At 38.5% G+C, this 16,656-nt stretch overlaps 1 protein-coding gene across 2 annotated transcripts in view; it reads left to right on the top strand.

Moving 5' to 3' along the window:
* PLA2R1 (phospholipase A2 receptor 1) overlaps positions 1-16,656 on the top strand; it is a 136,416-nt gene that overhangs the window by 50,110 nt on the left and 69,650 nt on the right. For both annotated transcript variants that reach the window (XM_070799261.1, XM_070799256.1), the window contains exons 7-10: positions 356-550; positions 1,678-1,835; positions 5,167-5,265; positions 9,214-9,326. In XM_070799261.1, the coding sequence (XP_070655362.1) occupies positions 356-550; positions 1,678-1,835; positions 5,167-5,265; positions 9,214-9,326 (565 nt within the window). The remainder of the gene's footprint in view (positions 1-355; positions 551-1,677; positions 1,836-5,166; positions 5,266-9,213; positions 9,327-16,656) is intronic.

A 16,656-nucleotide genomic window follows, 5' to 3' on the forward strand; every position in this document is an offset into this window, starting at 1 on the left:
TTCTATATATATGTGTTAGAATAGGATATTTATCATACAACCTAAGCGAGAGTCAGAATACCCTGACTCTCGCTTAGGCTGTAATATCTTACCAAGTCTGCTTAACCTCTTTGTGCCTTAGCTCATCTGGAAAAAAAAGCACTGAGGTCCATTAGACCCTAGATCTAGATCACAGTTGGGATCCCTCTCAAGTCTGAAGACCTAGAAGGATATCGTTTATATGTTATTGTATCATATGCTTCTGTCTTTCAAGTTTAAAAAATAATCACATATTGATGGTGATTTATATTGTGGATAATAAGTAATGTCAAAATAATTGTGGAAAGTGACATTGTGTTTTTGTTGGTTCAAAAAGAAAAGGATGCTTGGAAATACTATGCTACCCACTGTGAGCCTGGCTGGAATCCCCACAACCGTAATTGCTATAAACTGCAGAAAGAAAAAAAGACCTGGAATGAGGCTTTGCAGTCTTGCCAGTCCAACAACAGTGTGTTAACAGACATCACTTCGTTAGCAGAAGTGGAGTTTCTTGTAACCCTCCTTGGAGATGGTGAGTGCCAAGTGTCTTTGGTTTAAGAGGTATATACATAGTAACGCTCTTTATTAGTAAAGTTGACAAGAAATTAAACTATTTTAAAGTGATTCTTTATGGCACATACATCTGAAATTTCCAAATAATATCCAGGCATGCAAATTCATTGAATTTTTACATAATACATATTAATAAACTTTGTAATATCTCACATATGCCAGATAAATTTGATGATAGGGGTTTGGGGGTTTTCTTTAAAGAGGAAAGGTAATTTCCTGAAACTTCTAATTTAAAAAACTTGAACCCTGTAACTTACTATAGTGGGTATTAGATAGCAGTAATGTGCTGTGGCCATGTAATCCAAACAATAAAGGAAATTCCTAACAAAATCATTGAAATCATTGGCTTCGAGTAAATTGTTTTTAGTGGAAAGAATCCTCAGCATCTACTTTTATGGCCGTTTTAATGTTAGCTTTTAGTTTGGAGTGAAAACCAAACTCTTTCTGTCATTGTTCCTCACTCTGCACTGGGATTGAAAGAATCCTGTGGCTGCCTCCATCTCACCAAGTCACTGGACACTCTCCCAGCCACCAATGGTCTCTTCAACCCACCTAGACTGGCAAGCTTTATTTTATTTACTTTTCAAGACACCTCATTCTCCCATTCAATGCTTCTAAGAGTTTCTGCTCTTTTTTTTTTTTTTCCTGGTCAAAAGGAAAAAAAAAAAAAAGTAAAGCTAGACGTTATTAAAAGTTTTATTTTTTTAAGTGCCTTTTCTTAATTCAATCAACCTTCCTATTTTCTCTTTTTAGAGTATAAGAAAAACAAGACTTTTCAGACTTACTTTCCATACTGTAGCACAAACAAACTAGTGTTCCAGGAATCTGACTAGCTCAAGCTTTGTCCTTGAACGACTTTCGCTGTCAGTCTGCCTCACTCATAAACCTATATTGAGCAGATATGGATAGATGAATGGGAGAAAAGTTTAAGCAGGTGTTTTATAGCAAAACTTTAAACAGGTTTCATTCCATGAAGAAACAAAGGAGCAATCACATGCAAAGTGGTATATATTGGTAACAGCCCCTGTGTTACTGCCTTTGCAGATACTAGGATTCTTGTAAGTAATTTACGTTAATCTCTTGCAGAAAATGCATCAGAAACATGGATTGGTTTGAGCAGCCATAAAATTCCAGTTTCCTTTGAGTGGTCTAATGGCTCCTCGGTCACCTTTACTAACTGGCACACACTTGAGCCCCACATTTTTCCAAATAGAAGCCAGTTGTGTGTCTCAGCAGAGCAATCTGTAAGTTGACTCGTTGTTCCATGCTCACTTCGCTGAACTTGTATTGAGAGCCACTGGGGCCAGGGACGTGGGTTGTGGCAGAGACGAACACAGACACAGCGCCTCCTCCCCCTGGGGCTTCCACACTAGGCAGGAAAACACACACACTGAAAGCACACGCTGGCTGCAGTTGTGATGATCGCTCTGAGGACATGGGGTCAAGAGAATGAGGAATTTGGGTCGGGACAGCTTCTTCAGACAGGACAGTCAATGAAAGTTCTCTGAAGAGGTGACATTTAATATAGGACCTGAAGAACAAAAATGTCTCTGGAAGAGCAGGAGAACATTTCAGGCAGGACACCCCAAGGGCAGGCCAAGGCTTGCCTTGTCTGGTAATCAAAACAGAGACCTGGGTAGTACGGGGGTATGAATGGTGAAAGGTGGTAGGGGATGGAGCAGGAAGAATGAGAAAATGTGAGGCTTATAGGCCTGGGATAGGACCCACTAAAAGGCTTCATGGAGATGAAGGCATGATCTGATTTACTTTTTTTTTTTTTTTTTACAAAATTAAAAAGACTTTATTGGAAAATACAAATATTTGAATACATTTAAAATAAGTGTAGATTCATGACAATATTTCACAAATAACTGATTTTATTTTGTGGCCTATACCTAAGCCCTGTCTTTGCAGTCTTTGGTTTGAAGTATCATATATATATATATATTTTATTTTTTTTTTTTGGCTTGTGGATTCACCTCCTCAGTTGACATCACACTCTTTCTTTCTTTTTTTTTTTTTTCAGTTTTAATTATTTTTTACTTTACAATATTGTATTGGTTTTGCCATACATTGACATGAATCCGGCATGGGTATACATGTGTTCCCCATCCTGAACCCCGCTCCCACCTCCCTCCCCATGGTTTACATTTTAAGAGTAACTGTGGCTGCTCCACAGAGAACTGATTGGTGGTTTAGTCACTAAGTCGTGTCCACCTCTTGCGACCCCGTGGACTGTAGCCTGTCAGGTTCCTCTGTCCATGGAGTTCTCCAGGCAAGAATATTGCAGTGGGTTTCCATTTCCTTCTCCAAGAGATCTTCCTGACCCAGGGATTGAACCCGGGTCTCGTGCACTGCAGTTTCTTTACTGACTGAGCTACCAGGGAAGCCCCAGAGAACTGATCGGAGAAAGATAAAATGGAAGAAGAAAGACTGGTTTGGAGGCTCTTCTTGTGGTTGAATTAGGGTAGTGAATGTGGAGACAAAAAGACAGATTCAAGGATCCTCTGTAAGACAGGAATTGTTGTTAAAATAGATGTAGAGGTGACAGAGAGGTAGGTTTTTGGCTTGAACACCCACCGTTTCGGTGGATGGTAGCACCATTGATCACCTGGGTGAAGATGAAGGGAAGAACCAGGGAGCCAGGAAATTACTCTGATGGTTTTTAAACTCCATTATCTTCTTAACATAAAAGGATTTCAACACTGTGTGTAACCTCTGAAAATTGTGAATTGATGGAAAATCTTGTTCTTTTCCTCAACATGAATGAAATGGTCCCAGTAACCTTAACATCACACTTATCCTTACTCTAGTCTCTCATTTATCTAAAACCTCTGATTATACAGAATTCGTTTAATCTCAAGCTATTTGACAGTGTTTTTCAAAGTATGTTTAGAATAGACTTAATCTCTTTGATCAGATGGCTGCTGAACTCACTGGTGGAGTTTTAGGAGGTAACTGGGATCTAAGCAGTTTACTAAATGTTACTTAAGTAGCTTCACAAGATGACTGTGCCAGCCAAACATAGGAAATGCCTAAGCACTTATTCTTATGACACATTCCATGTTGTAACTTTCAAGGCTGTCACAAGTACATGCAGTTACAATGATAGTACTCAGGCAGTGTTTCAGGGTCACACTTGGTGGAGGCGATGACCTCTCTAAGTGTTTGCCTGGGTCTAACTCTCCTGAAAGCCACTATAGTATTTGAGGTTTTATTGGTTTATTAGTTTCGATATAATTAAAGGTGACCTTAATTTCCTATTGACATTCTCCTTTTTCATTTGACAGACCTGAGTATTTCACTTAGCATATTCACAGAACAGGAGCCAATTTGGACAGAGAAATTATTCTTAAGAGAGAAAAGATAGGTTCTAACATCACTGGATGTGTCAGGACCATGCTGCTGTAAGTGTGGTATTTTGTGGCCCCTTTTTAGCAACTTGGTAGCTGCTAAAATAGTAGATACATAAAAAGTAACATTCATTTCTTTGAAGTTGAGCTCAATATGAATATAATTATTATAATTAACTATTTACCTAAACATGGTTAATACCTCAATTTGAATCTGAGAGCCTAGGAAACAATTCATTCATCTGTCCATGAAACAGTTATTAAGCAACTACAGTGTGCCTGACACCATCTTAGAGCTGAATGGTTTGCTGGAGACTCCATGGGAATGAGCTACAAAGCTGCTTTTATGGGTTACGTTGTCACCCTCCTACGTGGTATGTTTCTGAGGGTCATGAAAGAGCTGTCTATTCACCTAAATCCTTGCATGCCTGAGACACTAAAATTTCAACTGTGCGGTTTTAGTCTAAAGGTCTGATTGGTGTTAAAATAAAAAATCTCTTGACAGAATAAAATTTTAATCAGTTAGCAGTTATTGTATTTCATTATTAATGAAGGATATGAGAACAGCCTTCAGTAGAACTAGGAAAAGGCACGCAGGCAGCAGCCTATTATTAAAAGAGGAAATGGAGTGGCGCTTTGGAAAATTCGTGAAGAAGGGTGTCTGGGGTTGAACATGAAGTTCAGCTATGATAATGTTATCTAAAGTTATTCACGGTGCCTTCCAGGCATTTCCCCAACATCAGGGAAGCCCCAAAGCATTCAGTTTAACACCTAGAAGTGATTGGAGAGAAGCAGCAGTATTATCACTTGGTCAGGGAACTAGTTTCATCCAAGTGGTTCTCAAATTGTGGCCCCCCCCAGACCAGCAGCATCAATATCACCAAAAAACTTGTTAGAAATGCAAATTCTCAGGTCCCACCTAACTTACCGAACGAGACACACGGATCCCAATCATCTGTGTTTTAATAACCCAGGTAATTTTGGTGCACACAAAAGACTGAGAATCACTACCTATCCCATCTTTTAAAAACAAAAACTGAGATCAGCTTAATGTAAAAGCCAAACCTCCCTCTCATATGTCGGGAATCAACCCAAGATCCTAACACATTATGCCATGCTGAAACACGCATTATTAATCATATTTTAATCCAAAATAATTAATGCTGACTATGATCATCAGTAATGGAGTGCATTCATTCATCCTGTATCATTTTCCTCCTAGGAGGGACACTGGAAAGTTAAAAATTGCGAAGAAACACTTTTTTACCTTTGTAAGAAAACAGGCCTTGTCCTTTCTGACACTGAATCAGGCTGTCAAAAGGTAAGAGCTGTGAACACTGCAGGGACTTCATAACTAGAATGATTTATCCACCATCAAATTAAAGTGAATCTCTTTTTCCTGCCTTGGCTCCCTTTTTCCTCTTTCCCCTTTCTCCCTTCCTTCCTGCTTTCCTTCCCTCCTTTTTTTTTCTGAATGGGCTATTGCAACAAATCAGACAATTATCAGCTAGGACCTCTCAAAGGATTTACAGCTCTGTGAAGGATTGTCAGTATCCTCTTCCACCCAAGACAGCTTTTCTTTAATCTTTACAAACAATGCTGTCCTGTGATGCCCTGTCTCACATGTGGCTTTCATTGTCTTCCAATGAAGACTATCAGAGTGAAAGCAAAAGCATTCCTTTAAGTCAGAGTGACCTTCTGCACTCACAGTTCCGCCTTCTTTTTCACTTTTCTTAAACTTGAATAATTGAATAAAATACAATAACAAAGAGAAATGTATGTCTGCAATATATTATTACAATATTATACATCACATTATATTATTAAAATATATTTACTATAAAATATAATATTCTTAAACATTACAAATAGTTATTTATTAATAAATATCAGCATATTTATTAATATATAATAGAATGCATTTATTATTATTTATGTGTGCACTCAGTCATGTCTGACTTTTTGCAATCCCACGAACTGTAGCTCCAGGCTCCTCTGTCCATGGAATTTTCCAGGCGAGAATACTGGAGTGGGTTGCCATTTCCTACTCAAGGGGATCTTCCAACCCAGGGCTCAAACCCATGTCTCTTGCGTCTCCTGCATTGGCAGGTGCGTTCTTTAACACTGTGCCACTTGGGAAGCCCCCCGTATATTATTTAGGAAAAAGATAAAAATATTTTTAAGTAATAAACTATTTTTGGTACTTGAACTATTTTCAGTACTTAAAAAAAAATAAAAACATACTTAATACTTTAGGTTTAAACTTTAAAGACAGAAAATAAATGTTCTGTTTTAAATTTCTTAAAGTACATTCAATATTCTGTAGTAAGGTACCAAAAATTTACCTATCAGTATCCTTAGCACACGTGTTCTCTCTTTGTGTGTCTCTCTGTATCTCTGTTTCTCTCTCACACGCACACACACCTAAAAATTCTGAATTTAACTATTCGAGATTTTTATTCTGTGAATCTCAAAATGTTCACAAATCTGGTTCTTATGCAGTTCTCTTCTAATTATTTTCTCTTCTAATCCAATTCCAATTAAATGATGAACCATCTCTCCAGAAATTGCATTTAATTCATTAATCAATGTATAAGTATATTAATCACTCTTCAGACATTAGCTGAACGACATATGTGCCATAGCTGACATGTGACCAAACATTTGTCCTAATGACTACAATTCCTGAATTAGTTATAGCTGATCTCTAATCTCTATCTTGGAGAAGGAAATGGCAACCCATTCCAGTGTTCTTGCCTGGAGAATCCCAGGGACGGGGAGCCTGGTGGGCTGCCGTCTATGGGGTCGCACAGAGTCGGACACGACTGAAGTGACTTAGCAGAGCAGAGCAATCTCTATCTGATTAGAAATATTGAAAAAAATCTGTTTTACAATGGCTTTCAAGGCAACTCAACTGTTTAATTTGTGTTGAAAGAGTAATTAACTTCTTACCTGGCAGAAACAGTTGATGTTCTGTTTAAACTTTCATACACTGCTTTCCTCTTTCTGACCAGCATTACCAATATTTAAGGATTCTGAGTTCAGAGCCAGTTTTTAAATTTTATGGCAAAATTTAATTAATTTCTTTATGCACCTACCTACAAATATAGATTTGAAAGTTCTTTTCTTTTAGCTAATTGCTTTAATGCAATTCTCTCAACAGTCTGCACATGCAAAATCCCTCATAAAATAAGTCTTGATAATTTCATAGCAGAAATTTAACGAGATTTTTATTCCCATCTGAGTTACTTTTAGGGGACTTGGTAATAAGAACAATTGTTTCAGTATTGTCAACATCATCATTTCATTTAAAATGAAATGCCACCTCATGGACAAAGGATATTCACAAATACAATCAATTATTCTTCCCACTTTCATTGTGTGGACAAAGGCTTGTGGCAAAGAGCCTTTGTTTTTCTGGTTATTATTATGCCACATTCCACCCCCCTCCCATTTTCTTAGAGCCTGTTCAGTTCTTGGTTGTGTTTTGGTTTGTTTATTTTTCTAAACAGCCTATGATCTAAAAACCACTAATGAGTAAGGAGGACTATGTCAGAAAGGTCAAATTGTCAGCCTTCTTCCTCCTGTCCTTCCAAATACAAAAGCAGCCTAACCTCCCTGCCCCCACTGGAGTGATCCATGGAGGGGCTCTGGCTGGCTGACGCTGTCAATTACATGGAGAAGACTGAGAAGAGAAGTTAAGGGAATAAGTTCTGAGCACATCCTGGCCGGCTAGATGTGGCACTGCTGTGTGATCCATACCTCATTTAATAATGTTTTGAACTAAAATGGCTTATTTCTAAAATAAGATTTTTCCCTCATTTAATGCAAGATCGAGACCTTTACCGAGTAGTATGGCAGAAATCATTTTATATATGGTTGATATCTGGCAAGCATTGGTGTGACACAAAATGAAGTGTATTTTAAAACTGGTGAATACATAAAAATAGATTGATAGAAGGGATGTGATTTTATAATATTGGAAGAAAAATAACTAAAATAGCTTGGTTGAAATATAGAAGACTAATGAATCTGTCAGAGAAGGCAATAGCACCCCACTCCAGTACTCTTGCCTGGAAAATCCCATGGACGGAGGGGCCTGGTGGGCTGCAGTCCATGGGGTCGCTAGGAGTCGGACACGACTGAGCGACTTCACTTTCACTTTTCACTTTCATGCATTGGAGAAGGAAATGACAACCCACTCCAGTGTTCTTGCCTGGAGAATCCCAGGGACAGAGGAGCCTGGTGGGCTGCCGTCTATGGGGTCGCACAGAGTCGGACACGACTGAAGCGACTTAGCAGTAGCAGCAGCAGCAATGAATCTGTGTCTCCTGTATCATATGCTTTTAAAGAATAAGCCACCCTTCTTCACTCCCAGGACTGAGCCATACACATTTGTCATTTGACAAAGCTTGTTTGCTTTCTCTGTAAATGGGTTGATTTAGCCATTTGATTTAGGAATAATCTTCACCAAAAAAGTATTTTAGCCAGTATCTATTTGGAAGCTTGATGACCCAGTTAAGACTATCCTGGATTGCACCAAAATTAGATTCCAAACCAGTTTATCCATTAGTCTGACTTTATTTGAGTCCCTAATCTCACTGAATCTTAGTAGGATAACATGAAATAAGCAATATGCAAGAAACTTGAAAAAAAATACAGTACACTCTTACCTAGATCATATGTCCTCTTTGCTCATACTGAGCTCCTGGCTCTATTCTAGGGTTTCTGCTGACAGTGTCTTCCTTTGATTCTCAGAACAACTCCATGGATACTATTATTATCCCTATATACAGAGGGGAAAACTGAGACATGGAGGGATTAAATAAGGCCACATGATAGTGGAACCAGAATTCAAATCTATACATTTTGTCCTCAAAGCCAACACTTCTGACTTTTGGCATGCTGCAGGAAATAATTACATGAAATCCTATAAGTCTGAACAGACTGTGTGTGTGCGCACATGTGTGTGTGTGTGTGTGTGTGTGTGTTTGAGAGAGAGTGATCTCACATAAACGTCCTTTTATTTCCATTTGGCATAAAGATTTTAAATCAGTTCATTAGGCTTTAAGATTAATTAAATAAATGTAAAAGTGGCTGTAGCTAATGGCCTTACCATTAGAAAGATATCAAAGACATCAAGACAAACATTCAAGTCTTAAGTTTTGAGTGGGTCAGAGAAAAAAGAGGTAAATGAGAGTACACTGAAAAATATTTTACTATTCAACTAAATCAGTTGTGTCTTTAATTTTCCTTTTCCTTGTTTAAGGGATGGGAGAGACATGGTAAATTCTGTTACAAAATTGACACCGTCCTTCGAAGCTTTGACCATGCCTCCAGTGGTTACTACTGTCCTCCTGCGCTTATAACCATTACAAGCAGGTAAAATTGAAATTTTCTATCAGAAACATACTGCTTTTTTGACATAAGGGCTCTTGGAATGATAAAATGTAACCACAATCAGTAACTTGTGAAAATCTAAAATGTACCATGCAATAGAATATTAAATTATTTAAATTATTGATTTAGATGAATTTAAACCATACAATGTTATTCTTAAATTGATTTTTGAGGAACAAATAGTAATAAATCTTTCCATGAAGATTTATTATCTAGCTATGCTAATATATTCAGTCGTATGTATATTTTATCTAAGTGCCTATAATAGGCAAGAAATATGTTATTTAAATATGAAGTATTTTTTACCATAATGTAGGTATCATGTGGGTTTTTTTTTTTTAATAACAAAAGTAAGTAAAACTGTAGAGGATTTTCAAATGCTTCTCTATTGCTTCTCTGGTCTGTGTTTGTTTAGATTTCTCTGTGCACAGATGTCTTCTCCACACAGAGACACTATGCCCTTTTCACACTCCATACAATGCGCAACGTGCTGCAGATGAGTAGCAGGAGATAAAAGTACCAACATCAGAAGTGACCTCAGTGTCACTATCAATGCCAGGAGGACAGTGAGAGCTGGGACACTGACTCCTCCAGGCAGAAGATAGAAGCAAGGCAGAACTCTTCAGTGGTTCCACAGGAAACTATACCCACCGAGCTAGTTACTTGCTTTTCTCCCGAGGTCATTGCCTTTAAAAATATCCGTTGAAGACCAGGAAACAGAACAACTGATGCTTTGGTTTTATCTAGAGACCCTTCATATGCAGGTCTAAACTGTAGGAGGAATTCTAGGTGCTTTCTCTGTTCACCCCACATGGGAAGTCAACATTCAAAGCCATCAGTATTTCTTTTTTTTTTTTTTTTCTTAAATATTTATTTATTTATTTGACTGCACTGGGTCTTAGTTGCAGCATGTGGGATCTAGTTTCCTGATTAGGGATCAGATCCAGCCCCCCTGCATTGACAGCACAGTCTTAGCTACTGGACTACCAAAGAAGTCCTTTCTCCTCTCACCTCTTACCTTCTTTCCCAGTCTTCCCTCCAAACAAATGCACAAGAGTGCAGACACACACACACACACACACACACACACACACACACACACAGGAACAGACTGACAGCATTTGGCAAAATAAATCGCCTGATGAAACATTTGGTACTCAGGAGACCCTTTTATGGGGTACAGCACCACCTCTGATGTATCTCAGTGTTGTTTTTAGTTCTGCTTTTCTCCTTCCCAGAATAGCTACCAAGGCACAATGAAGTCTTTATCCTTAGCCTTGTTCAATCCACTCACAAGTTTATGAGACAGCCTAGGGCCGAAAGTCCTCCAGCCAGTAAGTCAGCACTGGGCTTTATTCAGGAGCTTGACCAATGAAGTTATGCTCTTTCAATAATTATAATTAAATGTTTTTCACTGAAGAAAAAGGTCTAATTATTTCACCTCTTTTTATGTCTTATTCTTCCATTTTTGTATCTATCACACACCTGGCACTGTGTTAATTACTTTTCATATGTTTTCTGACCATGCAAAAAGTCAACAGTCAAGAGTTTATTAGAAAATTACTTATTGACGATCCATATTGTGGGAGGCATCATATTAAACACCAGCATGCTATACAAAAAAATAAGTAAAAATAAAAGGCACCACTTGCAGGCCAGCAGCTAAAGAGTTTGAACATAGATGCCTGAAACAAGTGAAGAAAGTGAAGTAACACAATAAATGGATAAACTCAAAGTGACATTACGGATAACTCACAGTGCCAAAGTAGCCCAAGTAAGGCAGAAATCTGTTAGAATTCAAACACTGCATTTCGAATTGAACCTTTTGGGGACCTCATGCAAAGGGCAGAAAGTGTCTGCGAAAAAAACATACTCTGTTTCATTTCCTCCAAATCTGGATACAGGGATATGTTGTGAATACTATAAATTTTTTCTCTGATAAACTATTCAATAGCCAAAGCTAATCTATAGTCCAACCCTAGAGCAGATCCAGATTCAGATGCATTTGTTTCCATCCCCTCCTTGACCTCTTAGTTCCCTCAGGTGACCTTTCGCTGGCATGCTACTCAGTCACCAGTCAACACCCCGATGTACTACATGTTAATTCCAATGAGCCAGCCCTCCCAGGTAGCTTACGTGCATGCACACTGCCCTGCAAACATGTCTATATCCAAAGCAGTGACTCCAACATGGGACATGGGAGTTGAGGAGAGCGAGGGTCTCACGATCTTGATTTTTATTCACTCAGTTCAATTCAGTTCAGTCGCTCAGTTGTGTCCGACTCTTTGCGACCCCATGAATTGCAGCACACCAGGCCTCCCTGTCCATCACCAACTCCCAGAGTTCACTCAGACTCACATCCATCCAGTCAGTGATGCTATCCAGCCATCTCATCCTCTGTCGTCCCCTTCTCCTCCTGCCCACAATCCCTCCCAGCATCAGAGTCTTTTCCAATGAGTCAACTCTTCGCATGAGGTGGCCAAAGTACTGGAGTTTCAGCTTTAGCATCATTCCTTCCAAAGAAATCCCAGGGCTGATTCACTCAGACCTTATCAGTTAAGAAATGAAGATCCACACCACACCGTTCTTTAGTGTTGTTGCCCTGAGTCTTCGTGGCTAGTGGGCTTTCTCTAGCTGCAGAGAGCTGGGGTTACTCTCTAGCTGCGGTGTGCTCTCGGGCTCTAGAGCCCTGGCTCAGTAGTTGTGATGCACGGGCTTAGTTGCCCTGTGGCGTGTAGGATATTCCCGGATCAGGGATCAAACTTTGTATCTCCTGCACTGGAACACAGATTCTTATCCACTGAACCACCAGGGAAGTCCACCATACTGTTCTCTGAATAACAATACACTTTTGAATATTTTTCAACAGCATGTTTTGTCTGAGAAGGTTGGGTAGTAGATGGACTGTCTCCTCCGAGTATCCACTAGCGGCCTGGGTAATCATTTTCTTCCATTACTGATTTCCTGTTTGAGTTAAGACACTCCTGTCACTCACTGGTACCCAAGCTTGTAGTTGCTAATTGATTTTCCACTCTTCTGCACAATTGAGTGACAGATTTGATGGGCACAATTAGAACCACCTGCTACAAATTACGTATTTCTTTTGTTATCGGGCAACTGCTCCTGGTTTAGGACTTTTAACACTTTGTAGAATAGAGAGGGGAAGAAAAATGAATCCTTACTGCTGAATAACAGAATTTTATTTGCTTGCTGTTACAAAAATTTCTGAGGCCTGGCCACTTTGCTTTCAGAGAGACCACATATGCAAAACTTGAGTTCTAAAGTTACCTTGGATAATTGTCTGCTGCTTGTGCTGCTGCTAAGTCACTTCAGTCGTGTCTGACTCTATGTGACCCCATAGATGGCGGTCCACCAGGCTCCCCCGTCCCTGGGGTTCTCCAGGCAAGAACACTGGAGTGGGTTGCCATTTCCTTCTCCAATGCATGAAAGTGAAAAGTGAAAGGGAAGTCGCTCAGTCGTGTCCGACTCTTGGCGACTCCATGGACTGCAGCCCACCAGGCTCCTCCGTCCATGGGATTTTCTAGGCAAGAGTACTGGAGTGGGGTGCCATTGCCTTCTCCAGGATAATTGTCTAAATGCATATATATCTAAATGCATATATATCTATACCTTGAATCCATCAGCCATGGAATATTTGTACAAAATAATCCAAAATACATTCGATTTTGACAGTTTTTCCCAAAGTGAGAAATGACGCAATATCTCATTTTCTCCTAAATTTAAATATTCATTATTTGCAAGCATTTTTACAGTCCTGCCATATTCTTGCAACCACAATATCCTCCAAACACTTTTACAGTTAACTTTTGTGTGTGGCAAAATATACATAATATAAAGCTTTATCAATTTAACCATTTTAAGTGTATGGTTCAGTGGCATTAAGTACATTTATTTTATTACACAATCATCACCACCGTCCAGCTCCAGAATATTTTTCATCTTCCCAAACTGAAATTTTGTATTCACTAAACACTAACTCCCCATTTCCCCTATCCCCAGCCTTTAGCAACCACCATTCTACTTTCTGTCTCTATGAAGTTGGCTGCTCTAGTTACCTCATAACTGGAACCACACAGTGGTTGTCCAGTTGTGCCTGGTTTATTTCACTTAGCCTAATGTCCCCTGTTGTTGTTTAGTTGCTAAGCTGTGGCTGACTTAGTAACCCCATGGACTGTAGCCCACCAGGCTCCTCTGTCCATAGGATTTCCCAGACAAAGGTAGGAGTGGGTTGACATTTCCTTCTCCGGGGCATCTTCTCAACTCAGGGATCGAACCCACATCTTCTGCATTGCAGGAAGATTCTTAACCACTGAGCCACCAGGGAAATCCATAATGGCTTCTAGGTTGCTCCATATTATAGCATGTGTCAGAATTTTTTTCTTTTTGAAAGCTGAAAAACATTCCATAGTATGTATATTCTACATTTTGTTTGCCCATCCAACCACTGGTAGAAAAAAGATGCTTCTATTTTTGACTACTGTCAACAACGCTGCTGTGAATATGGATGTCCAAGTGTCACGTAACTCCCTGCTTTCAATTACTTTGGGTGATACACCCAGAAGTGGAACTTCTGGATCATATACTAATTCTATGTTTAAGTTTTTGAGGAATACCCATACTGTTTTCCACGGGAGCTTCATTTTACATTCCCACCAGCAATGCACAAGAATTCCAGTTCCTCTACATCCTGACAAAAGCTTGTTATTTTCTGTTTTTACATAATAGTCATCCTAATGATTGTGATGGGACCAGATGCCATGATCTTCAGTTTTTGAATGTTGAGCTTTAAGCCAACTTTTTCACTCTCCTCTTTCACTCTCATCAAGAGGCTTTTTATTTCCTCTTCACTTTCCGCCATAATGAGTGTGAAGTAGTATCTCATTGTGGTTTTGATTTGCATTTTCCTAATGATTAGTGATGCTGAGCATCTTTTCATGTGCTTATTGACAGTTTATATCTCCTTTGGAGAACCATCTATTTAAGTCTTTTATTCATTTTTGAATTAGAGTGTTTGTTTTCCGTCATTGATTTGTAGTTCTTTATATACTCTGGATATTAATTGCTTATCAGATACATAATTTGCAAATACTTTCTCCTATTTGTGGGTTGCCGTTTATTCTGTTGAATTGTCCTTTCATGCGTAAAAGTTTAAATTTTGACTAAGTCCAATTTATTCTTTCTTATTTAGTGGCCTGTGCTTTTTAGTGTTTTATCCAAGTAATTACTACTATACTCACTGTCATGAAAAAATTTCCCCTATGCTTTCTTCTAAGAATTTTAGTTTTAGCTCATATGTTTAGGTCTTTGATCCACTATGTAAGTGGTATAGGCTGAGTCCAGCTACATTATTTTGTAGGTGGATACCCACTTTTCCTAACATTGTTATTGAAAAGACTGTCCTTTCCTCAATGAATGGTCTTGGCAACCTTGTGAAAAATCACTTGACCATACACGCAATGGTTTATTTCTAGATTCTCTATTCTGTTCCATTGCTCTGTATGTCTGTCTTTATGCCAGTATCACACTGTTTTGATTACTGTATTTTTAGTAAGTTTTGAAATCAAGAAGTATAAGGTCTTCAACTTTGTTCTTCTTTTTCATGTTTGTTTTTGCTCTTTGAAGAGATTATGTTTGAGATTCTATATGAATTTTAAGATGGATTTTCTATTTCTGTAAAAGATAAATCAGGATTTTTGACAGGGATTGCATTCAATCTGTAGGTCACCTTGGATAGAATGGCCATTTTAACAATAAGTCTTCCAAACCATGAAGATGGAATGTCTTTCCATTTATTTGTGTCTTCTTTAATTTTGTCATTTTCAGTGTACAAGTCTTTTGCCTCCTTAGTCAAGTTCATTCCCAAGTGTTTTATTATTTTTGATGCTATTATAAATGGAATTGTTCTCCTTTTCATTTTTTCACTGTTAGTATCAATAAATAAAAATGCAACTGATTTTTGTGTGTTGACTTTTTATCCTGCAATTTGCTGAATTCATTGGTTAATTCTAACAGTTTTCTTTTTGGTAGAGTGCAGTTCAATTTCTTTTAAAAAACACATTTTGGTGACTATTTTTAAAATTACACAATAGAAACATTCTCATTGCATTTTTAAATTAAAATTTAATGTTTAGCACCATGAACAACAGATTCTTCTCAAGGTGATGGAAATTCAAGATATACCTTTTTTTTCATATTTACATTGGAAATAAACATTTGATTTCTTGCCTTTTTAAGGGGTTGATGCTGAAATTTTGTTCTGATTTTAAGAAGTATTTGCCTACAAAACTTGATTTTATAATTAAGTATATACATAAGCAAAATATTTTATCATTGTCTTTCTAAAGAATAACAATTTTTACTTTACTGAATACTCTAAAGATAACTAGTTCAAAAATATATAAAAATATGTAAATGTGGTTATTTTTTTCTTAAATAATAATATTTGAGTTAACCTCAGTGATACCAGATAAAAAGTCCAAATATTATGAATCCTTGGAATATTCTCAAATGAAGAATTCTAAAAGAAAGGGCCAGAAAAGACTTTAAAGGGTCATCCACACTATTACCTAAAGCTAGAGTTTTCACAACCCTGTAAGTGTTTGAAACCAAATAGTGAGTGATAAAGAATGTAAAATGATCTCTGTTTCTTTATCAGTTGGAAACAGATACTCAAGAGACTGTATGCTATTTTTCAGGGTTAATTTCTTAGAGTACATGGTTTAGAAAAAAGATATAGTTGCTGAATTTCCCTATTAACAATCCCATTTTCTAAATTGGACCAGAAAACTAGATTCCTGTTTTTATCTGAAGGTTATGGTGGCTCAGATGGTGAAGAATCTACCTGCAATGCAGGAGACCCGGCTTCGATCCCTGGGTCACTTCTGGTTCTTCCACAGCCTTATCTGGCCCCAGTCTTAGCACCATGGATTCTGGAAGCGGAGATAAAGACAGAGGCTCGGCCGATAAATGGAGCCTCTTTGGACCAAGATCCTTCCAGAAGTCCGATTCAGGAGGTTTTGCCATCTAAGCCTACAAAGGAGCCCAGAAGCCTTCTCCAATGGAAGTGATGCACACACAAGCCACCCAAAGGGTCAAGGAGCCAGCAACTTTCAAGCCGCCCAAGTTGGGTATCCCAGTGATAGAAGGGACAAAACAGCTGCCACGGGCCCACAATCTCAAACCCCGGGACTTGAATGTTCTCACACCCACTGGCTTTCTGTTCTGGGGACTCTGCATCGAGGGTATCGAGCCCAGCTCCCTTTTACCTTGGCTCTTCCCTGGTGGCTCAGAC

The sequence above is a fragment of the Bos indicus genome, chromosome 2 (assembly GCF_029378745.1).
Source record: "Bos indicus isolate NIAB-ARS_2022 breed Sahiwal x Tharparkar chromosome 2, NIAB-ARS_B.indTharparkar_mat_pri_1.0, whole genome shotgun sequence".
NCBI lineage: Eukaryota > Metazoa > Chordata > Mammalia > Artiodactyla > Bovidae > Bos > Bos indicus.